At 40.4% G+C, this 26,030-nt stretch overlaps 1 protein-coding gene across 1 annotated transcript in view; it reads right to left on the bottom strand.

The window, feature by feature from the left end:
* Window positions 1–3,425: 3,425 nt before the first annotated feature.
* Window positions 3,426–26,030, bottom strand: part of MRE11 (MRE11 homolog, double strand break repair nuclease) — a 164,737-nt gene continuing 142,132 nt past the window's right edge. Inside the window, exon 20 of the mRNA XM_063430661.1 lies at window positions 3,426–4,376. Coding sequence (XP_063286731.1) covers window positions 4,323–4,376 — 54 coding nt within the window. The 3' untranslated portion in view covers window positions 3,426–4,322. The remainder of the gene's footprint in view (window positions 4,377–26,030) is intronic.

The raw sequence follows: 26,030 nt of genomic DNA, 5'->3' as shown, positions 1-26,030 counted from the left end.
CCACCTTATTTGATTAATATTTCCTGTCCTAATGTGTTTTATACCCCACCTCCTATAGACTGTAAGCTCATTTGAGCAGGGTCCTCTTCAACCCATCGTTCCTGTAAGTTTTCTTGTAATTGTCCTATTTATAGTTAAATCCCCCCTCTAATAATATTTTAAAGCGTTAGTCTGTTGGCGCTATATAAATGGCAATACTAATAATAAGTTTGTTTGTCCTGGAGATGCAGTGTATGTGTGCTTGAGTGCAGTGTGTCTGTGTACTGAGAAGCGGCGTCTGTGTGTGTTGTAGATGACGTGTGTGTGTGCTGGGGGCGTATTTTGTGCCTGTGCTGGGGATCACTTACTTTGTGTATGTACTGCAGCCAATAATGTACTACAGTCCTATCCACACCTTGTTTATAAGTGCTTTTTATATCATTATTCTTTAAAATGTTACTCCAACCATCTCTGCTTCTCAAGTATAATGCCCACCCCCTCTAAATAAGAAGCATAAAATAAAGTTATTACCTACATGAAATGCAGTGCTAGGCAAAGTTCCCAGCTCGGCTTTCAATGCCACTCTGTGTTGTAGGGCAACCGTACGAGATCCAATCACAGGCTTCTGTGCTGGCGAGGAGAGGGGAGGGGGTTAAAACACAAAAAAACATTTAGGCAACTGCGGGAGGGAGTACACAGTGGGTGGGAGGGGAGAGCTATCTTTCCCCTTGGAGGCGCACTGCCTGCAAGGGAGAACGTCTGCGTGCGCGGACAACAGAAAAAAAAATTGCACAGAATTGAGGTACCTGAGAATAGAGCCTCTGTCTGCCTAAGTCACATGTGCCGGGGGTGCAAATAGCCCTTGGCACCAAAGTGCAGATTACTCAGTATGTGCAGTGTTTCAAGCTAAAACACCACGCACATACATACTCTTACCACGTCAAATAACTGAAGAGGTCATGGTGGTTGGAGTAACACTTTAGGTAATACAAAATGTAACACTATTCATCCAGTATATTAATTTAATAATAATTAGGTTGCAGTGACCTTCTTAGTAATGTTTGCATACAGGGTTATTCACTGCAGTGAGAACTGTCAAGAACTGAAAGGGGATTTAAAATGTTAGACTAAAGCAACCGAACCTATGAACTGGCCGCATTAGCAGACTAGGAGAATTGTTCCACTTTGGCTATTTTGGCCTTAAATTTGAAATTCACTTTCAAATGGCTTTGCTTAAATATTTAAAGAGCCAAAAAACAAAACAAAAAAAAAAAAACCCAGCAGAACAGCTTGCCCAACGGTATGAAGAGAGTGTCTGTGAACTTACCTGCCCCCCCAAGGCACATGTACAGCATCTGCTGCATACAGTCTACTCCATATAGCAAAGCAGGACTGTGTAGGGCCACGCTTTACATCTGCTGTAGAAAACTGGACGTGGTATTGGTGTTCGGTGGGATTATGGTAAATTAAACCGTACTAAAACAGTTTGACATCATCATACTGTTGGAAGGTGCAAGACAACTCCTGGCACCATAACCACTACAACAAGTGCATTTTTTTAAAAAAACAAAACATTTTTTTAGCAGGTAGCCATATCTATTCTTGGCTGACTTGTCCTTCGGTGACTTACTATTTTAAATCTCTTTTATGGCAAGATGTTAAGAGAAACTTGAGAGTTGAGTTGTTGAATGATCGCTGAAGTTAAACAGATGAAACTTTATTCCGTATTGAGACCTATTTTTTATTATGTTCTTAGTTAAAATTAAGATTTAAATGTAAAATGTTGCTGACTAACAAATGCTATTGTAACGCATGAATTAAAAAAAAAAATTTGGATTCTGAATGCAGCTTTTTTTATCTTTTAAACTTTGTAAAAAAAAAAAAAAAAAAAGGAATGGTCTAATCATGTAAACCTGGCTAATTTAGAGGACAGCGATTGATTTCATTTAAGTTATCAAAGCATGTAGTAGTAAAATGTGTGCGCTTAAAACTACAGAAGAAAGAGAAAAAAAAACTAAGAAAGGCTAAAAAAAAGTCAGAGATTGCATAGATATAATAATAATGTGCCTGTGAAGTGATACATGTAACCATCAATGCTAAATAGGGCTATCAAATTCCAGACAAAAATTTAGAGATAAAGAAAAAAAAAATGGAAACATTAAAAAAATCTTTATTATGAAAATTGTTCCAACCTATTGTGATTGAACTGTCAATCACTTTATTTAAACCAGGTCTGTGTTTTTTTTTTGTAAAAGCCATTTACTTAAAGCTGTACATACAGGCACCAAGTCACTAAACTGAAAAACCCTCGGGACATATATGACCAAAAACATTTACATTAAATAGATGCACGAGCAGGCTGGAGAAAAAGGAGTGTACTAAAAACATGTATGAGGCAGCCACAGAATAGAAGAAACATTTTTTTGATCTTCACATATTATTGTGACATGCATAAACGAAGCCATCAAGGACATCACTGAATAATTTTATTATCGCCATGGAATGGAATAAAAAATAACAATAAATAAAGCCTCACTATGCATTCAGAGATTATTATTTGGACATTACTCGGCTCAGTCAGAATGCATTAGCCAAATAAAAAGAACTGAGGAATTTAAAGATAAATGGAATAATGTATAGAATTTTTCGTGACAATGTAGATTCCTGACACATTCCACATTGGAAACATTATATAACTTACTTTTAGAGTCCCTTTTAAAAACCTTATTTTTTTTTTTTTTCCATCTGCTTATTGTGCAAGGACATATTTCCTATGACAATTCTACCACACATAGTAGACGAGGGGAACTGTCTGTGCCAGTGTGCCTAAGGTGGCATGCTTTTGCAAAACATTCTGGGATAGGAACACAAGTAGAACGGCTAAGTAACATTGAAATCTTAATTATTTTACAGCCACACATCAAGAAATGGATTTTAATGGGCCTTTGTCCATGCTGCGCAACACAGAGACTTTAAATCTAAATTAAAACGTAGTATTAGATAATAGGACTCAGAATGCAGAGCAATGTTTAGTGGATTAATCACTCCAGAGATAATCCCATCGAATTAAATTACAATTAAAAGTGATCTTGCTTTAGTAGCTAATGTCAAATAAAAAAAGATTGCTTTGAGAACCTCTGTCTGCATGTTAAGCTTATTGCATTGGACTTTGCAGGGTCTCTGGCCAATAAGCACCATCATCATCTATCATACTTCCGATGATTCTAGGACACCAAATGATAAAGCATAATAGGGGAACGGGGGGAGGGCATGAGGACGAGGGGCAGAGGGACACTATAGTGTCAGGAATACAGCTTTTCCATTAAAGGAGACCATAGTCAACCTAATTAAACCTAATACGTAAAGTTACAGTAGCCCTGATACAGCAATACGAATGCAAACATATTATGAGCATTAACCATTAAACAAATCATAGAATTGGGGGGGGGAGGGGGGGGGGAAGGTGGGGAAATACCCAACTAACTTGCATTTCGCGGGAAATACATGTTAACCTATCAAGTATTTTATGCTGCATTTGTTTTCTTTGCCACATACAAAGACCACTCGTTACATGAGTATGGACTGACATGCTGGTCTGCGTTCGATATATAGAAGAACAAGATGGTGGCCACATGGTGGTGAACGAGGCCATAGGAGTGGAGTCCAAAAGCTGTCAAAATTTAACTCAGCCAGCATTGAGGAAGGCAACAGTACTAAAGCGTGGCCGTGAGAGCGTTAACATACATCTCATTTTGTTTCCATTAGCTAGTGTATTTCAGCATTTCAAACCGTCATTCCAACTCCAACCATTACTTGTAAATGATAAACAATCTCTTTGAAACAAGTTAAAACGGTCACCGGGCTTATCTAATGTAACCGTGACATATATATAGTGATTCACAGTGACATAAAGCGAGTTCTGACAAACAAATCCCATGGCCACCGCATCTGTTATCACTCCTTTTCTTTCCGACCTGACTGGGCGGCAGTGTAGGCATTGTACATTGAAGGGTTCATCAGTTTAGAGAGCGCAGCACACAATGAATGTCAGCCAGGACTGATAGATAATTATTCATCTTAACATTTCAATTACTGGCGTCAACTCTTGCAATACAAGTTGGTAACAAAAAAATCAAAACAAAACAAAAGAAAAAGGTAATCTGACCTCGCTTTGCTTAAAGAGCTGTCTCTACGGAAATCTACAGAAAGGAAGTAAAGAACAGCCTGACTAATGAGCCAAGATACACAGCATCTTCAGCAAGGACACAGAGTAGCCATTAACGTGTCACACCAAAGGAGGATATAATACAACATGCAAGAGTGTGTTCAGCAACCAATAAGTTCTATCGCCGATTCCGCCTGGCAGATCCGCTGCTCTTGAAGGGATCATCTTCATCCTACAACGAACGAAAACATCACATGAATAAATGCCTTAGGCCGGAAGTCATTTCTACAAACCCTTTTTCTCACACAAAACTATCTCACTTTTCCATCCCAGTATTTTTCCATTAAAGTCCAAGTTCTCACAGTCTTGTTCGTGTAATATAAAAGCATTTTTTTTAGCTGTGTCTAATGGACTTTTAATTTATCATATAAAAGAGCCAGATAGTACATTTCATTTTTCAACAATAAAGTAATCCTTCTTGTCTGTTGACATATTGGAAATCATAGCTCATTTTCTGTAATAAACCAGTAGGAAGGCATTAGCAGCTACTCGGATGAAAGAACTCTATAAGAAAAAGAAAAAAAAAAAAACACACAAAAAGCCGTTTCAGCTGGCTATATTGCAGGAAATTAGACCGTGAGATGGTTTAAGCAGGACCCTCAATACAATTTCAAGTTTCCCTTTAATATTTGTAATAATTCCAGATTAATATCGTAAAGCGCTGTGGAATAGGTTGGAGATATGCAAGTCACGTTAATAATATTTATATAATTTGATAGATTCGCCCTTCTAGCAGTCGTGAAGCAATGAACTGACTTCTCACGGTTAAATGCTACATTACAATATCTTTGTGGAAATGGGACCATGACAAACAACCCCTATTATTACCACCCAAATCAAATCATTTACCATTACACCTTGCTGTATAGAGCAGTCATATTTTTATTTTTGAAGGTCTTATCATCTGAACCTTACAATTGTCTCAAAGTCACAATTAAGACAAACTAACATCATACTGAACAGTGTAAGGCTAGCAGCCACTAAATTGGTTTGAATTCAATTAAAAGTTTACACTTTTCGTAAAAAAAATAATTTTTCATAATTTACCTCGTCCTTCAAGATCATATCAACTCACACAGATGAGACCACTTTGACTTCAATGAGGACACATCTTGGTTTGACAAAAATAAATCCACAATGCCTTGTAGAGGACTTTTACAGAATTGATCATTTCGCTGCCCACAATGCAGCACCTGATGACTGTTTATTAAGTTAACACTTTGGATTCTGAGCACTTTTGAGTGTTACACTCCTACGATCACAGATAGGTATGAAACTGGGATAGAGAAGGTGGCATATCAGTGGCTTAGCATGAATCACTGGCCATAATCAATAGGGGTGGGCTCATCCCAATAAAAGACAAAAAAAAAAAGCACCACTTAATTAATTTTGGAACTTACCTTCACCCCCAGCAGTAATGTTGAGAGCCATGGCGGCTTCCTGATTCACTCAGCATGAACGACCATACAACTGTAAATGGGAGCTTCTATAGAGAAGCATGATACAATGCTTCTTCACGAGAAACATTCTATTGGGCGAGTGCAGCATTTTTCCTTCCCTTGATTCTGTCAGGAGAGGAAGAAGAGACTGTCGCCACCTACTGTTTTCCTGGGACGGTGCTGATAAATATCAAGAGAGAGGACTGGATAAAAAAGTAACAGCCATATTTTTTCATGTGGTGATGGTAGTGACTAAAACTGAACATTTTCTTATTCTAGATTGTAAGCTTGTTTGAGATGGTCCTCAACAACCCGTTTTTCCATATGAAAATTTGAAATAGTTTGTCTCATTTGTTGTTAAACCGGCCTTTGTACTATTGTAAAGCTAGTTGGCGCTATATAAATGGCAATAATAATAATGTTGCTGCAGCGTTAGTTTAACAAAAAAGGATGACAGTAGTCCCGCAAAATCCCAAACTTTTAAATATTAACAGAGACATATGCAGGTCCATGCTGCATTAAAGGCACTCTATAGGCACCCAGACCACTTCAGCTCACTGAAGTGGTCAGTCCCTGTACCCCTTAGTCCTGCAATGGTTTTTATTGCTGTTTATGAGAAACTGCAATAATTAACTTGGAGGGTTAACTTCAACTCTAGTGGCTGTCTAACAGACAGCCACTAGAGGGACTTCCGGGTGGTTAGGCGACCTTTGGTTACTACCTGGTTTGGTTAGCTCAAAAGAGCTAAACTCAAGAGACAGAAATTGCCCAGAGCACCTGCCTTGCAAAGACTTCTCATTGAACTGCATTAGGAAGTCTGTGATTGGGCAGGCACAGAAAGTCTGGGCGGGGTTAGAAGGGGAGGGCTTGCAATGGATGCTGAAAAGAGATCTGCAGCTTTAGCAAGCTATTTCTAGATATACCTCCAATAAAAAAATGAACAATTAAATGCATGCAGGTTTTAATTTGGAGTATATCTACAAAACAATGACAGTGGGGTGTCCCATTAATATGTTAAGACATCACATTTTATACATATTTCTAATAAATCACTACTTATGTAAAGGCTCATGCGTAATGGATCAAACATATGGCTACATGCAGATATAAATTATATGTTGGGGCTATATTATTTACAAAGCACCTATGTTCTGCAGCTCTTTAACACTACATAAACTGTGAATATACACTAATCATTAAAACCACATGCCTAATATCATGTAGGTCCCCTTTATACTGCCAAAAAACACTAATGCGTCAAGGCATGAACTCCACAAGATCTCTGAACATGCCCTGTGGTATTTGACACCAAGACATTAGCAGAGCATCTTTGAAGTGCTGCAAGTTGCGAGGTGGGGCTTCCATGGTTAGGTTTTTTTGTTCCATAAAGAAAAAAAATTGAGATCTGGGGAATTTGGAGGCCAAGGCAACACCTTGAAAGCTTTATCATGTTCTTCAAACCATTCCTGAACATTTTTTGCAGTGTGGCATTATCCTGCTGAAATGGGTCACTGCCATCAGAGAACACCATTGCCATAAAAGTCTGCAACAATTTCTAGGTAAGAAGTATGTATCAAAGTAACATCCACATAGGTTTTTCAGCAATTCGAGCCACAGTAGGTCTTCTGTGTGATTGAACAGACAAGCTAGCTTTCTCTTCCAATGTGCAATAAATGAGCCATGGGTGCCCATGACCCTGATGCCAATTCACTGGTTGTCCTACCATGCACCATGATCATTGGAGATAATCTGATCCAGTTGTCTAGCCATCACAATTTGGCCCATGTCAAAGTCACTCAGATCTTTTCACGTGTCCATTGTTCCTGCTTCCAACACATGAAATTCAAGAACTGAAAGTGTATCCCCATTCCTTCACAGGCAATGTTGTGGCTGATCAGTGTATAGCGGCAAGTAACAGTCAGACAAAGGAAAGTTGACAGAGGAAACGTAGAGAGCTGTGCTCAAAGGAGTCCACTACTGTATTGTGATAAACGAATGACCATATACACGGCCCTGTGCAGATATTAGAACTGACCACAAACACTGCAGTTGGAAGATATAAACATTGACCAGAGCTTTCGGTGGATATAAACATTAAACACCAAAGCGATTCCTGAATTTCCTGACGGTTAATGTCCAATGCTCTTTACGGTGGTAAATACTGTTTTTAGATTCAATGCTATGTGTGAACATAAACATTGTTCGTATACAATACTAGGCACAGAGAAATATTTGTGACACGCAATGCAGTGCACAAGTAAATACAAGAAGTAAAACAAAAGCTACGCATGAATAGAACAATTACAATATACATTGCTCTGCATGAATTAAACGACTCATGACAATGTGCCGTGCGAGTATGAAATAATGAATACTGTTCATATATAACGTTGTGTGTTAATATAAACACTTGTGACGCACAATGCTCTATGTTAATGTAAAGATGGATTACCTATACTTTTCTGAAGGAGAGAAATAAAATGAATACAAACAAAGATTGCATTCATTTATTGAATTACGGTATAGAATGTTTTGAGTCTCCCCCCTCTCTCCTGGGTCTTAGACAGCAATGTAAAAGCATTTTCATGTCCATATCTTTCCATAAATCCATCCCACACCCCCTCCCATGTCCTCCACCTTGCACTTCTACTCCCCCACCATCAATGCCACAACCATCCTCCCCATCATTCATCTCATGACACAATCCTGTAGCATTAGTTTTATGCCCACTAAACTTTCCTCTACATCAAGTCCCTTCCTCCTGTTTCATGTTCCTCATATGCCCTGTATTGGCACAGAGGTACAAAACTAAAACTGAGGGATCTCCACACAGGCACATGCCATCAGACTGGCTGTAGCACACTACTCTCAAACAGCGATATCAAAAGTCAAACCCAGGCACACAAGTTGTGGAAATAAATATTTAATAGATCAGAGCTACAAAGCAACGTTTCAACTGCATAGTGGTGACGACTGCACTCTGGAGTCTAAATATTGTTTTGTAGCTCTGTTCTGTTAAATTATTAATTCCTTGACTTGTGTGCCCGGACTTGACTTTGGATATTGACAAAGAAGTAAACAGACTTAAAGGTATGAGGAAAAAACAAACAAACATTAGATGCACAGATTTGTGTAGAAACGCAAAACATCGTCCAGGTAGGACTCTCAGCTAACCCCCCCACTTTTCTCTCTCTCAATGTATGGCATTTCTAACAGCAAGGAAGTATAAGTCACAATACTGTCATTTAATTTACTACATTACAACCAAACCCCCAAATAAAGTGGACAAGAGATGAAGACCTTGTCAAGAACAAAAATCGACTTGGTTGTATAGAGTAAATCCTATATAGAATAAAACCATGGTTGGAGAAGAGAGTGTTGAGTAATTTATAGAAGTAACGGCCACAGATTTGTCATTAGCTCTGTGTGATAGTGACAGCAGTGTACGTCACTGCCGCAGTTTACTGATAGATGAGAAGTTACTGTATACACTCGCTGTTAGTTTGTAGCTATACGGAGTTATAGAAATGTGAGGGCAGTATACAAGTCATTTAATACAAGAGAAAGCCTGTGGGCATTTATTTAATCACCACATAGGGAGATAAACAAGTAGCTATTTTGTCTGGTCACACCAATGACTTATTGGAAGGACGTGAGATATTGAAACCTTCACACGTCAATACATACAGCTGTCTAATGACCTGTTTATTGGCACAAGGTGACTTATTGACACCGAAATAGAGCAGCTATAAAGTTCGTTACTGAGAAATGTTGTTCTATCAAGCCTATAGATACTTCTATGAAAGGCTGTATGCTTTTTGGCAAAGGGTTTTACTTAGGACTATAATATTTAATACCGAAGATATTAATAAAATGTTACTTCAAAGACAGGAGGATGTATTCTCTTTTTTTGAGGCTCAGTAGCAATGAAATGGGTATGTATGAAGGATTGACCACTGAAGATTCAAATCTCTTCTTTTCTACAAATTCTGGACTTGTTTCCACGCTTATCGCATGAATTATGATAAACCGATAATCTCGAAAATGACTGCCTAATGGGCTGTTTCCATGTTATAAAATGTCACGGTTAGTAACTGGTGATTAAAATCTTTCATAGCGAATAATAGGAGAAAAACAGTAACATGGCTATTTAGTCAGGAATTGAAAACAAATTTAAATCGAATTTCAATTTTACACCTTAAAGCGTTACTCCTAGCACCATAACCACTTTTTTGATTTGAAGGGGTCATGGTGCCTGTAGTCTGTATTTTGCTATGGAGAGCTGCAAATACTGAGTTTTACACCTTTGCTGCCAGAGGCTTAACTTCATCTTCAGCAGCATAATGGGAGCGTCATTAGCCAGACCAGAACAAGAGATCCCAGGTGGCTAATATCAATGCACAGAATCTCATTCATTGGGTGGGAACAGTCAGCTGACACTCTCAACCAATGAATGAGCGTCATGATCGGTAACTGGCTTTTTGTGGATCTACAGAAGCTGGATGTCGTAAACCTGCTTGATACACCCTCATAGGGAAAAATACATTTATTTCATATTTAAGTACATTTCAGAACATAGTCCAAACAATAAACCTGGTGTAGTTATCATTAAATACCTGTGAAATGTTGCCTGTCGCAATACTAAGGGGTGTATCTGCCAAGTTGAGGTGAATTGAAATCCGCAATCACTTATTTATGTCTACAGCTGGAATTAATATTTCAACTGACTGCAATATATTGTTTAGCGCAGGGCTGTCCAACCTGCGGCCCCCCAGATGTTGCTGAACTACAACTCCCATGATTCTTTCAATGAAACAGATAGCCAGGGAATCATGGGAGTTGTTGTTCAGCAACATCTGGGGGGCCGCAGGTTGGACAGCCCTGGTTTAGCGAACAAACCCTTAAAGAGATACTATAGTGCCAGGAATACAAAGCTGTATTCCTGGCATTGTAGCTCCCTCTGCCTCCGCTCCCTTTATTTACTCACCTTTTCCCAGTGCCGCCATAAGATGTCCGTTGCCAGCATGCATTGCCTGCAGTTTCAATTTGAAAAAACAGTAAGCAGCAAATGATGGTTGTCAGACTTGTGCAAAAATTAATTAGAAGGAATTCTTCAGAATAAAATTCCTGTTAATTCCAAATCTATCTCACTTGTACACTGCACTGGTAAAATGATTTCATAATTATTCTTTCGACAATTATAAGAATTTTACTATGTCTAGTGGTCTGTATCAGTGGAGTCAGACATGAGTGGCATGCAGTTGTTAATAACAGGGGTGAGCCATGGGCACTGATTATATATATTTTTTCTGCCACAATCATCTACACACTGTGGGTGTGAACATACCTCCCCAAACCTCAAATGGACAAAGAAGGACACTTTCATCTTAGGGGTGTGAGTGTGGCTCTCTATGCTATCAACAAACATAGAAAAAAAAATCCCTAAATCTGTACTTTACCGAGTATTGCATGTACGTCTCTCTGCAAATTGTAATAAAGCACAATAATGGCTGTGCCTCTGCGTTGGGTCAGGCTCCGCCATTGTTCCTCCCCCGCCTACGTATGCCAGCTTGTGTGACGCTGGATGTCCTCGTGCATAGCGAGAGGACATCTAGCATCAGTAAGGTGACAGGTGACCAAAAGTTGCCTAACCACCCAGAAGTCACTCCGGTGTACAGCCACGAAAGGTGGAGTTAACCCTGACAGGCAATTATCACAGTTTTCAAAAACTGCAATAATTACCACTGCTGAGTAAAATGACCTGGGACACTGCACCCAGACCACTTTAATGCTGAACACAAAAAACAACAAATACACAGAGTTCCTCCTATTCTGTTAGTGCAACGGATCCTGCCACAGTATATTATATATAAACATTAATTGATGCAGTATGTTAGATATATCATGTTTTACCCATTAATGATAAAATCCTCTATGCTTATTCATATACTTTGTGATGAACTACATTATTTTTGGTAAAAATATTGTAGGAAGACTCCAAGTATATGTCATGTAAAAAAAAAAAAAAAAAAATGTCATATACATACAAAGTCAAAAAAGGAGCACTCTCTTGGTTTTCCAAATATATTTCAAAAAAATATTCACCACCTCTACATCAACGTTTCGACACTTTAGGGTCTTTATCAAGACTTCACACAGATGGGGTAAGTTAGATATTTATTTTTTGATACATATTTGCACTGTTTGACACTGTCATTATCTTGATAAAGACCCTGAAGGGTCGAAACGTTGATGTAGAGGTGGTGAATATTTTTTAAAATATATTTGGAAAACCAAGAGAGTGCTCCTGTTTTGACTTTGTTTATATTTCCTGTTTGGAAGCACCCGGGTAAAGTTACTTTATTTATATTTTGGGGTTGAGTGCCAGAGCCTGGACATTTGTACATATATATATATTGAGCATATACACAGTTTTTTTTCTATGTTCCTTTTTTTATCTTTAATCATTAGTTGTTAGCGAGCAACACAATCGTCCCTTGAATATGAATAGTGAATATAGACGAGACTTAGAGATGAATAGTAATATTTATTTTGCTAATGCTTGAATCCATTGGGATGCTCGGCGAGCACCACGGTCGGAACCACATAAACCGTAATCACCGAGGGGCTGGCTCTGTATGAGAAGGGAGAGTTCTCCTGACGGTGGCTGGAAACATAGTAGCAACCTTAGCTGATTACATCAGCGGTTGCTAAGTTACTATGACGCTATCGGATCAGAGACCCGGCCTCCCGATCATGTGACACGGAAGTCCATACCGGCGTTAGACATGCGCATTAGGACGGAGTGCACGCCGAGCATCGGAGTGAATGGAATACAGCTGATAAGGTCAGTGCCTATTGGTTATTGTGATTTATTTGTCCTATATATGTTTGTTTTATGCTATGTAAAATGTCTTTGGTGTCCTGATGAAAGCTCCGATCGGGAGCTGAAACGTCGACCTGACTATCTTCACCTAAAATAAACTGGATGAAAAAAGCCCATGAGTGCCGGTAATTTTTTGATTTTTTATGAATTTGGGACTTGGCACCTGGCAGTATTACTGTTTAGAGTTGGAGTGCAAGAGTTTTTTCTATTTGTTTATATATATATATATATATATATATATATATATATATATATATATATATATATATATATGTGTACAAATGTCCAGGCTCTGGCACTCAAATGCTACTGAAAACAAATTATTTCATCACGGGAAAACATTGACTTTATGCACTTTTTCTTTCAGGAATTGTAATATGTATTCATCTATTGTTAACAACTTAACGACCAATGATTAATTAGCTATTGTTATTTTATTTATTTACTATTGGCATTTATAAAGCGCCAACATATTCAGCAGTGCTGTACAATAAGGGGAGAACGTACAATATACACAGACAAATACAAAAGGTAGAGAGGGCCCTGCTGTGAGCGGAGATCTAGCCATAGAAGCTCTTTTATATAACCTGTGCGCTTACAACCTAAAAATTAGTAATCTTTTAAAAGTTGCACTTTATCTTATTTTATCTTTTACAGCAGGTAAAAAAATAAATAAATAATTAATAATAATAATAAAAAAAACTGTCATGTGTATAGCACTGGTGAAGGAATGTCTGAGCGTGCATGCACAAGTTCAACATTATACATAATATTAGGGATTGACAGATATTGTTTTTTGTTGAGCCGAAACCGATAATCTGTGAGCTTTCAGGACGATAGCCGATAACTTACCAATACCGATAAACAAACTATTTCTACACAAAGCTACTGTTAACTGAACAGGTTTAGTTGTTTTTTTGCAAATCTTTTTTTTTTTATTAAGGTAAATGCACAAAATATACATGCCAGTCAGATTTTTTTATGTTTTCAAGAATATATGTGTGTGTAGTGGATGCAGTGAGAGTATCTGATTAGTTAATGCAGTGTGTGTTTGTGTAGTGTGTATATAATGAATGCAGAGTGTGTGTTTGTATAGTGTGTGTATAGTGAATGCAGTGTGATTGTGTAGTGTGTGTATAGTGGATGCAGTGTGTGTTTGTGTAATGTGTATATAGTGAAATCAGTGTGTGTTTGTGTAGTGTGTATATAATGAATGCAGAGTGTGTGTTTGTATAGTGTGTGTATAGTGAATGCAGTGTGATTGTGTAGTGTGTATATAGTGGATGCAGTGTGTGTTTGTATAGTGTGTGTATAGTGAATGCAGTGTGATTGTGTAGTGTCTGTATAGTGGATGCAGTGTGTGTTTGTGTAATGTGTATATAGTGAAAGCAGTGTGTGTTTGTGTAGTGTGTATAGTGAATGCAGTGTGTGACTGTGTATAATGAATGCAGAGTGCGTGTGTTTGTGTAGTGTGTGTATATCACAAATTAATTTTCATAAAAGGAGCAATATATTTAACATTAGTCTTTTTCACTTTTATTCCAGAAATGAGCATTGCTCATGTCCAATTAAAGCATCAGTTCTGTAGATGTCGGTCAAACTCAATGAGAAGCAATAAGGACATAAGGCCCATGCGCAGCAATCACTGCTCTCCACCAATCCAATGCTCCTCTACTAGAAGTATTTGACGTGTTTAGCTGTGTGTGATGACATCAAACGTGAAGACCATAGAGATTTGAAGTCTGTCTGACAGTCATAAGAGAAGGGGTTCAGCCACAACGGAGCCCTTTCCCCTATCTCAGAAACTAATTTAGTCTGTGGACTAAAACCCCTTCATTAAGTGTAAGTGGTCTTGGTGCTTACAATGTAATTTTAAATAAATATTTCTTAATATTAGTCTTTATTGTTTATTATTAGTAAAAGCAGACTTGTCGTTTGTGGAGAACATAACATATGCAGGTGAAATTAAAATAAATAAAGTGATATATATACATGCATATATAATTCCATATTATTTTATTCATAGTCTTGTGCACTGATAAAAATGCACATATGAAATAAACCGCTTGAATAAACTGCAATTTGTTTAATTGCTGTTGTTACGGTACAGTAGTTGCATTCCACATTAAGGTGATCAAATGGCAAATACATTTATTAACATTTAATATTGTTTCCCTGTTAACAGATGTAAATGAATATTTGATACATGGACACACACATGATATTGACAATAAAATGGGTGTCATTTTAATAATGAGATAAATATAATGCAGGTTTGGTATCTCTCCAGTCCCTGATCTGCATTAATAATGGCCATTGCAAAGTGCACCAGAGAACTACCATTCTGGCGTTAACACTGCTCAAAACATTGCTTACATTTTTTTTTGTTAAAATGTGTAATTTCGGTTGCTATTTCGTGTATTCTTTTTCTGATTTAGTTTTTTGCATAGCAATAAAACCCAAAGTATATGAGAATTTTTAAAGCAGAAAAAAAAGATGGTTAGAGGAACTCAATAGCTTGCTCTTCGGTAAATCCCTGCTCAGGACTCAAAATCCCACCCATAAAAAGCAGTCCACAAGAGAAGTGCCGACAAGTTTACAGCAACCACGAATGTTCGTTTCAGCCTTGGGCCTTGTCAGCGAGGTTTAGCTGAGAGCATTCTAGGCACAGTGTGTCCAAAAGAGACAAACTGTAAAAAAAATACATTTTACTAACCATACATCTTTGTTTCCCTTTAATATAGTGCCAGTAACCATGGGGAAGTACTTCCTTATGTTGGCCAAGTAACGTGCAAAAACTTAAAAATAATAAATTAACCGCTCCCACTCATACCTTAAATGACGCTATTCTACAGAGCAACCTTAGTCAGAACTAGAAAAAAAAAACAGCGGCCAAATGCTGCAAAAATATATAACTTTAGTACAAAAAAACAGGGATGGAATGTTTACTGCCACTATATTAAGGAAAACATTTTTTATTTACCACAGTTCTCGTGTCCTGGGGAGCATAAGAGCTGGCTGGCCGGCTGGCACCTTAGAGACTCCACAAGGTGTTAAACTACTAATATTCTAGTTGGGCAGCGAGGCAGCACTGTCCTCTGCTCTTCTTGCTCCCTCGCGTGCCCTTCTGTGATGCTGGAAGCCGGAATATGAAGTCAGTGAGTGTGTTTGTGTCTGTCAGTGTGTGTGTGTGTTTCTGTCAGTGAATGTGTGTGTGTGTGTCAGTGAGTGTGCATTTGTGTCTGTCATTGTGAGTGTGTGTTTGTCTGTGAGTGAGTGCATGTAGCTATCAGTGTGTCAGTGAGTGAGTGTGTGACTGTCAGAGTGTTTCAAATCAGTGAGAAAGTGTGTGTCTGTCAGTGTATGTGTATCTGAGTGTGTGCATCTGTCAGTGAGTGGGTGTGTCAGTGTGTCTGTTGGTTAAACAGTGCGTGTGCCAATTACTGTATGCGTGTGCCATGACTGTGTATCTGTCAGTGCATGTATTAACGAGGGCGTGTGTCTATCAGTCAAAAAAGTGGCCCTGACACAAATTGGTGTGACAAAATTTAGATTAGGGGGATGCCTGAAATTAGTCATGCCTAGAGCAGCACAATTCCAAAAGGCACCACTGCCTATAGTGTCCCTTTAAGACGGAAGTGATTTCAAAAAGTGTTCTGCCTTTGCTGTACTTTATCAAAATTGTTTTTTCTCTGCATCAACAAACACATTTGTCATAACGTATGTAATACTTTTCTTGTTAAATTCATTGTTTGTGAACAATGACGGTCTGAACCTCGGCTCCTTACCGCATCCTTCCTTTTACATACATACAAAGGCAATGGAATAAAAAAAAAAAACAGACAAAAACCAAAACAAAACAAAAACAAAACTTAGTGCTCATCTTAACCTCTCCCTCTTCCAATTTTCAAGAAGCAACAACATGTATTAAACTATGACCATGTTTCTATAGAAAGGCTATCTGGTTATCAATTTCTCTCATACCTAGGATTAAATCTATGGTATATAAATAAAGTCCCAAGCATCAGGTTGTATATTACAATGATATTGTACTAATTAACTGTCAGAGGCCACGGTGAGTTAAAAATATATTGGCCTAGTCACACAGCGTCAGTCGCTTATTAGTTTGGAAGAGAATAACGTCTAGTACTATCGGCAAGAGAAACAGTTCATTAAAGCAGGAGTTATCACAAAGTGACAGGAAGATAAAAGATATGGTTGCGGCGGTGGAGCAAACAAATGGCCTGCTGTGCTCAGTGCAAACACTATATGAATTAAATAAATTCAAGCTGGTTCAAAATGTGCCTACACTAAATAAATCACTGGAAAAGAAGCCATGCACAATGCTATCTTTGTCTTTTCCAATCTTCATTTGCATCCCATCGTAGCCATATAAAACCAAAGTGAGTTCTTAAAAAGGTGCTTCTAGTTACCCAAATACTAACTGTGGCACCTCTTGTTTACCAGGTATACCACATGCATGGGTGCCTCCTCTCCAAACCAACTTGTCATGGTAGGCGTCAATTACATAATAGTTCTACTGCAGAGAAAACAGGGACATTAACTGACTAGGAAGGAATAACATGGACACTGGCTACTTTATTTCCCATTCTGTGACGCCAATTTATTATTATTATTATAATTTATATTTATTTATTTATTTATTATTGCCATTTATATAGCGCCAACAGATTCCGTAGCGCTTTACAATATTATGAGAGAGGGATTTAACTATAAATAGGACAATTACAAATAAACTTACAGGAACAATAGGTTGAAGAGGACCCTGCTCAAACAAGCTTACATTCTATAGGAGGTGGGGTGTAAAACACATTAGGACAGGAATTTACAATCAAATAAGGTGGGCTGCCCTTTAGGAGAGGGCAAGAGACAGGTATGTGAGGTAAGGGTTAGTCTTGGAGGCCATAAGCTTTCCTAAAGAGATGGGTTTTAAGGCACTTCTTAAAAGATGCAAGACTAGGGGAGAGTCTGATGGCGGTAGGCAGGCTATTCCATAGGAAGGGAGCCGCCCGCGAGAAGTCCTGCAAGCGCGAGTTGGCCGTACGAGTGCGGACAACGGACAGGAGGTGGTCACGGGCAGAACGGAGAGACCGAGAAGGGACATACCTATGGATCTGTGAGGAGATATAAGAGGGGCTAGAGTTGTTCAGTGCTTTATAGGTGTGAGTTAGTACCTTGAATTGACTCCTATAGCATACAGGAAGCCAATGTAAGGACTGGCAGAGGGGTGAGGTGTGAGAGAAACGACTAGAGAGGAAAATCAATCTAGCAGCAGCATTCATTACGGACTGTAAGGGTGCAGTACGGCTATTGGGGAGACCAATCAGGAGAGGGTTACAATAATCCATGCGGGAAATTACTAGAGCATGGACAAGCTCCTTGGTAGTATCTGGTGCAAGAAAGGGGCGGATGCGGGCTATGTTTTTTTTTTTGGTCAATCTTTCTTTTATTAAGGCATGTAGAATGGGGTACAGAAGAAAAATTGGGGGAAACATTCAAGAGATTTACAGCATAGGGTTGTTACATCAATCAGAGAGTAGATAATGTTTCCAGGATTGCGATGCCTCATTTTTTAAAATTTTTGTTGTTAAACTTTAGCTTGAAAATACAGGCTATGGACCATAAGATACGATTGGTAAGTCACAGAATTATCATAACCAGACATCTGGAGAAACACGGTTAGACAGTATACGCTCAATTTAGGATTAACAGAACAAGCTTAACTTAAGTGGTACAAATTAAAGTAAAGATGTCAGAGTGATGATCAATATAGATGATATACACGGCTTAATAGCGCAGAATCTTGGCAGTGGCAGGCTAATAATTGGTCTAGTAAAACATGGGTAAAAACACGCTGGGAATTTGCACCAGGCTTAATAACAAGAAAATCTTAATCATTATGAGGATAATTATCTGAGCCCAAGAGTGTTATAGAGTAAGAGACAGCAGGGTGGCATGCATAGTGGTAACGAGAACGGCAAAGCTATATGCACTTATTATATCGTAAATTGTAAGCTTTTTAGTGTAACTGATGCGAGGAGACACGGTGAAATCAACATGCTAGCACAATTATAAAGAAATGCTGACGTTGTATACTCTCAATCCTACCTAGAGGTCTGATGATATAACTATGCTAGTTTACAACATGCTCTCAATTCTAACAAGCAATTAGGCCCAGGTTTACCCTACTTAACAAGAGATTGTTTAACACGGTTCCCTGTAGGCAAGGCAGTCAGTCAGCGACCTACTGTCATTATCTGGACATGAATTCAAAGCAAAGCAGACTTTAAATAGAAAATTAAAATATAACATGAAGTGGCATCAGTTCAGATTCATCTGAGGGGTGCGCGTTAGGTAAGACCTGGTCAGCAGTGACAGCAGGGGAAAGTCCAGGTTTGAGTATGAGCTGTATTAAGGGTGCTAGGTGGTCGGTTGATCATGTATAGTGTCATGTCAGTCCGCCATCTTGTCATGAGTGTCCCCTTTTACCCTATACCTGAGGTCGGCAGGCCTCTGGCATTGGTCTGCAAGCAGTCCGAGGCTTCCTGTGTGGGGGCTATCTCCTGCGTTGCTACTGTGTGGTTTCGGCTGTGAGCAGTCGTTTGGGCTGGGTGTCCAGCTTGGCCGTGTGCGGCGAGGTTTCGCTGGGTCTGGGTAGTAGTTTGTTCCGGGGCTTTCACCGGCAAGTGTGGGCGCTTGAGAGGGGGAGCGTTGGCGCCTGGGGGGCGATCTGTCGCCTCTCGTTGCTTTGTTCTCTGCCTTCGTCCCCTTCTGACGGTTTCCCTGGGGGCTCGTTGTGGGCATTTACTCAGTAGCCGCTGGGTAGCTGGTCGGACCCATGCTGCTATTGCTTGGACCGCTTGTTGAAAAGGCCGAACCTTACGATGGAGTTGTGACCATAAGTAGCAGCAGAGCCGGTCAAAGAACTCCTGGATGTGTTTAGGTGGAGTGGCAAGGGCTTTGTTGGTACCTCGGTTCGCCATTTTTCTCCCTTTTGCTGAGTGTCTGTCTTTGCTGTAACGGGGCTGTAGCAGGCCACGTGTAGTGAAGCTGGGATCGTCCGCCATCTTGGGCGCCGCCGTTTCCCTCCTGCTTGAAAGTTTAGTGGCTTCTGCCGCTATGTCTCTGCTAGTTGTTGCTCGTGCTGGTGGGGACCGGGATATCCCCCACCGGTCCAGAGGGGGGGGGAAGCGGTGTGTCCCCTCCTCAGCCTGAGACCCGGGAGAGCGGCCGTCTCTCCACGGCTCCCACCCGTGCAGGCCGCGGGTTGAGATGTGGGTTTTTCCGCGGCGGAGAGACCCGAATCGGGTATCTCCAGGCTCAGCATTCCCTCCTGTATGTGAGGGTGTTTGTCCGCTGTCTGCACGATCCGGTGGCCGGGCGTTATGCCCAGGATCAAGGCGTCAGATGTGGGAGCTCCCACCATGTGCGTCTGGCTTGCTCGGCTGGTAAGCTCCGCCCCGCGGGCTATGTTTTTAAGATGGAATCTACAGGATTTGGCAACATGCTGGATGTGAGGCTCAAAGGGGAGACCAGAGTCAAGTATGACGCCAAGACAGCGCGCTTGCAAGGATGGACTGATGTTGGTACCACAAACTTGGAGGGAGAGCGAAAGAGGAGGATCAGTATTAGGAGGAGGAAAGACAAGGAGCTCAGTTTTTGAGAGATTGAGTTTCAGAAAGCGGGAGGACATCCAGTCAGAGATGGAAGAAAGGCAAGCAGTGACACGTTGCAGGACGGCAGGGGAGAGGTCCGGGGAGGAGAGATATAGCTGGGTGTCATCAGCGTACAGGTGGTAGTGAAATCCAAAAGAGGTAATAAGTTTGCCAAGAGAGGCAGTATAAAGAGAAAATAGAAGGGGACCAAGGACGGAGCCTTGGGGAACTCCAACTGAGACAGGGCAAGGGGAGGAGGTATCATTAGAAAAGGAGACACTGAATGAGCGTTGGGAGAGATAAGAGGAAAACCACGAGAGGACAGAGTCACAGAGACCAAGCGATTGAAGAGTTTGAAGAAGGAGAGCATGATCAACGGTGTCAAAGGCCGCTGAGAGGTCAAGAAGAATTAGTATGGAGTAGTGGCCTTTGGATTTAGCTGCGATTAGGTCGTTAGTAACTTTGATAAGGGCAGTCTCTGTAGAGTGGAGAGGGCGGAAGCCAGATTGAAGAGGGTCAAGGAGAGAGTTGGAATTGAGGAAATGAGACACACGGGTAAAGACAAGTCTTTCCAGAAGCTTTGAGGAAAAAGGGAGCAGGGATATGGGACGGTAGTTAGAGGGGGTGGATGGGTCGAGGGATGGTTTTTTTAGTATAGGTACTACAGTGGCATGTTTAAGGTCAGCAGGGACGATGCCAGAGGAGAGCGAGCAGTTGAAGATGTGTGTTAGAGATGGCACGAGACAAGTGGAGAGAGATCTAATAAGGTGAGATGGGACAGGATCGAGCGGGCAAGTGGTGGGGCGAGAGGAGCAAAGAAGAGCAGCCACCTCTTGGTCAGTAGCTGGGGAGAATGTCTGAAGGGTAGGAAAGGCATGATCTATGTGTGATTGAGAAACAGAAAGGCAAGGAGGGGAGAATTCTTTCCTTAGCTGTTCAATCTTGTCAGTGAAGTAACATGCGAAGTTATCAGCAGTAAGGTTAGTTTTGGGGGTGGCCACAGCAGGGCGAAGAAGAGAATTAAAGGTGTGAAAGAGACGCCTGGGGTTGCGGGAACATGAACTAATGAGAGTGGAAAAATAGGACTGTTTGGCAAGGGCAAGGGCTGCACTGTATGAACACAATAGGAATCTATAATGGAGAAAGTCTGACTGGGTGCGAGACTTCCTCCAGGAGCGTTCAGCACAACGGGAGCATCTTTGCAGGTAGCGCGTTGATTTAGTATGCCATGGTTGGGGGCGGGTCCTCCTCGAGGTGCTTGTTTGGAGTGGCGCTGCAGTGTTCAAGGCAGATGTAAGAGTAGAGTTATATATGGAGATGGCCTGTGAAGGACAGGAGAGGGAAGGGATGGACAGCAGTTGTGAATCAATATCAGCTGACAACTGTTGGAGATCAAGAGAATTAAGGTTCCTCCTGAGTTGAGGGGGGTTAGGCTGAGGTTTTTGGGTGAGGGGGTATGTGAGAGCAAATGATAAGAGGTGGTGATCAGAGAGTGGATATGGAGTGTTGCAGATATTAGATACTGTACATGCATAAGTGAAGATTAGGTCAAGGGTATTGCCAGCTACATGGGTGGGAGAATCTGCCCACTGTGATAGCCCGAGGGAGGAAGTCATTGAAAGTAGTTTGGTGGCTGCAGAGGTCAAAGGTGGGTTTATAGGAATATTGAAGTCCCCGAGAATTAGGGATGGAATGTTAGAAGAGAGGAAATAGGGTAGCCAGGCAGCAAAGTGGTCAAGGAAGAGAAGAGGGGAACCAGGGGGGCGGTAAATAACAGCAATGTTAGCAGAGAAGGGTTTGAAAAGGCGAATTGAGTGTATTTCAAATGATGGGAAAGAGAGAGAAGGGGGGGGGTGGGAAGAGGTTTAAAAGAGCAGTGAGGGGAGAGGAGAAGCCCAACACCACCACCTTTACATTCAGAGTTTCTTGGGTTGTGGGTAAGTTGGAGACCACCGAAGGACAAAGATGCAGGGGTGGCAGTGTCAGAGGGGGAGAGCCAGGTTTCTGTTATGGCTAGTAAATCTATAGAACGAGAGATGAAGAAGTCATGGACAGCAGTGGATTTAGTTATATTGCAAATATAATAGTTATATAGTTACAACCTATTCTGTAGCACTTTTACAATGATAAAATGAGGGTATTTGACAAATAATTGACCTACAGGATATAACAGAGACAAGAGGTGAAGACAGCTCTGCTCAAACAAGCTTACAGTCTATGATATTTAACAATGTGAGACGTGCATTAGCCCACTGAGAGACTTATAAATGCCCCAGGTGCCGTCATACAAGTGACCAAGTACTTTTTACATTGGACCCTGTTCTTTACCTTTCCCACTGCTGCGGCCACTCAGATGGGAAGAGGAGTTTCGTTGCCAGAGATGTTCTTTTCCCCCAGTGGGAGGGATGCTGTGATGCAGAGCAGGAACAGCTCTTACAAGAGCTAGTGATTTAGCACTCCAAGCAGAAGAGACACAGGTGTTGTTGCTTTCTACCACAAACATGAGACAAGGCTCTATGCTGTGAGATAACTGGTTTTAATGGAGTCACACACTGCCTTTTATGTGAATCCCTATGCAAGAGGAACTTCCCCCTGAACCTGAGAGTAGACTAGAGGAGAAACAAATACACAGGTCCAGGACCAGGGACGAATTTGACGCGAGGCAATTTCCGAGCACCTTCCTGCCTAGGCAGCCCAAATCCTAAATACACCACTGTCTGGAAGTCCCAGCAGTGTTTGCGCAGTTGAGTGTCCGATTATAGTTCCATGACCTCAACAACCAAACACTGCTGTATGTGTTAGCGGCTAAAGATGGCCACCGCCACGTGATCGTATACCAAACGACGACCACCCAGCTGGCTGCTTAGAATGCTTGTGGTTTTAGACGTGTTAAAGAGGTGATAGAGGTTAATGAGTTGCACACTCCACATACGGGTGGTCTGGTCATTCGGTAGTTTGTTCAGTAGGATAATTAATTAATAATAAAACGAAGGAGAAGGCAATGTCCCGAACCCATAGGGGAATAAAGTAAAGGGGGTTACAACCCAGGGACAGGGTGATCCATCACAATGTTTTCCTTTGATCTCCTTCACCATGTCCGAATCACTGCTCTCCACCACGACATACAAAATATGTATCTTCCTTGATTTACCTTGTGTTATTATGACTTTGAAAACCCTTGCCTTGGGAAAATAACTCATCTTAGACCTTCATGGCTATTACAATATTTTATAGATGAACGTGTGCTACAATCTTTTTATTCATACATCGAGATAATAGCTACAGAATGCACAGAATGATAATATTCTATACTTATCTGTCCTTTGTGCCCTGTAGCTACAAAACAGTTTGTTCAAATAAATATTTATTGATATGTTACAAAGAATAGCAGTACTTATCCACAGTACAACATAATATACAGCATGTCCTACATGTCTTTAAACTACGAAGAACCGTAGAAATAAACAATTAAAAAAACACAGAAATGAACAATAACTGATATACTAAAATGGGCAGTTCTGAGAACGTAGTACTGATACCAGCTGCATGGAGAGGAGATGATCCCTACAGTCTGATACACATGAGACAGATGCTACACTTTGGAAAATATTTTAGGTTTTCATACTTCCATGATCTTGAAGATGGTGAAAGTCACTATTTGTATATAAAGTTTATATATATTTTTTTCCAATAGTTTTGAATATTGACAATGCTGCAGAAGTTAGTAAAAGATTTTGACCTAAATGCTACGAACATATTTAGAAATTAATGTCCTCGTTACCAACCCTACAGTTGTAATCAGAATTATTTAACCTCCCATTGATAATCAGGTGTATTGTCAAAATTGTACAGACTTTTAGCTGTTTGCAATGAACAAATCAAACAAACGTGATTGAAATAGCTCAACACAATGAATGCTTCAAAAACCCAATAGAAAAACTGAGAAGAAAGGCACAACATAGTGCTTAACTGTGTTGATTTAAAATTAATGTTAGATATAATTGGCCACTCACACTTTGAATGAGTGGCCAATTATACCTAACAAGCCTTCATTATATACCGTATATACTCGAGTATAACTCGAGTTTTTCAGCACATTGTTTGTGCTGAAAAAACCCAACTCGGCTTATACACGAGTCACTGTCTGTATTATGGCAATTTAGGGGCTTTGGGGGCTGCAGAGCGTTTACTTACCTCTCCTGCAGCTCCTGTCAGCTCCCTTCTCCTCCGCGCCGGTCCGGTCAGCACCTCTGTCAGCTCCCAGAGTAAGTCTCGCGAGAGCCGCGGGGTCTCGCGAGACTTACAGTGGGAGCTGACAGAGGTGCTGAACGGACTGGCGCGGAGGAGGAGGGAGCTGCAGGAGAGGTAAGTAAGAGCTCTGCCAGCCCCCTCCTACACAGTGCCCATCCACTGGACCACCAGGGAGTGAGAGCCCCCCTCCCTGCCATGTATCAAGCAGGGAGGGGGGACGAAAAAAAAAAATTATAACAACATAAAATAATATTATTAAAAAATAATAATTAATATAACAAAAATAAAATTACAATTATAATAATTAAAAAAATAATAATACAAATGCCCAAATGCCCACCCCCCACCAAGGCTCTGCATCACACACACACACTGCACTCATACACACACACACTGCATTCTCATACACCCACACACACGCTGCACTCATACACACACACGCTGCACTCATACACACACACTGCATTCATTATATACACACACTGTAAATAAATATTCAATTAACATAATTTTTTTAGGATCTAATTTTATTTAGAAATTTACCAGTAGCTGCTGCATTTCCCACCTTAGTCTCGAGTCAATAAGTTTTCCCAGTTTTTTGGGGTAAAATTAGGGGCGTCGGCTTATATTCGGGTCAGCTTATACTCGAGTATATACGGTAGTTGATGATATCAATACGGGTCTTCTAATGCCATAGTATTGAACCATAGATGTTTAAAAAAAAAGAAAGTGTAAGAAATTTAACGCAAATGTCAATAAGATAATTTTAATCACATATCAGTTAAAAGCAGACATTGTGGTAGGTAAAATACCAGTCCACCAGTCCTACGTGTTTCGTCCCAGCAAGGGACTATCTCAGGGACAAGCAGCTGTGCAAACCAACAAAAATAAGTGAAATAAAACTATCACCCCTCCTCCTTTTAAGTCCCCTTAAATGTTTGAGGTTTGTTCCCATTGGTTCCTTTATTCCCCCATGTGCTGTTTATGATCTGGGTGGGATTTTCTCGTTCCGGGGGGTTGAATAATTTTGAGACTGAAGAAGACATAAGTTGCATTTTTAGTTGAATATGGGGGAACCACTAGCATTTGTTGTGTTGAGCTATTTCGATTTCAATGAACAAATGAAACAAAAGCAAACCACCGAAAGTCTGCAAATTACGACAATAAACCTGATTTTTAATGGGGGTTGAAAAATTATGATTTCAACTGTATATTTCAAGTGCTCTTTTTAAAATGAAGGTTGTGTTAATAAGGTTGGAGGAGATTTTAAACTAGTGGTGGGAGGGGGGCACAGAAATCTACAAAATGGAGATAGGAGAGAAAGGAGATGGGCTTTAACTTAGCACTGAGGAGGTATGCAATAGTAATAAGAATGAAAATAAATTAGAAGTGACCCATGATAATATTAAACGTATGCTTACGTTTGTCTAAAAAAACAAATTGGGGGTGATAGATGCAAAAGCATATGGGCATAGGCAACCTTCGGCACTTCAGATGTTTTGGACAAAATCGCCCATGATGCTTTGCCAGCATTATGGATGTAAGAGCATTATGGTGAATGCAGTCCACAACAT

This window comes from Pelobates fuscus, chromosome 1, assembly GCF_036172605.1.
Source record: "Pelobates fuscus isolate aPelFus1 chromosome 1, aPelFus1.pri, whole genome shotgun sequence".
Taxonomy (NCBI): Eukaryota; Metazoa; Chordata; class Amphibia; order Anura; family Pelobatidae; genus Pelobates; species Pelobates fuscus.
Note: the sequence above shows the minus strand (reverse complement) of the source record. Positions and strands in the feature narration are given on the sequence as shown.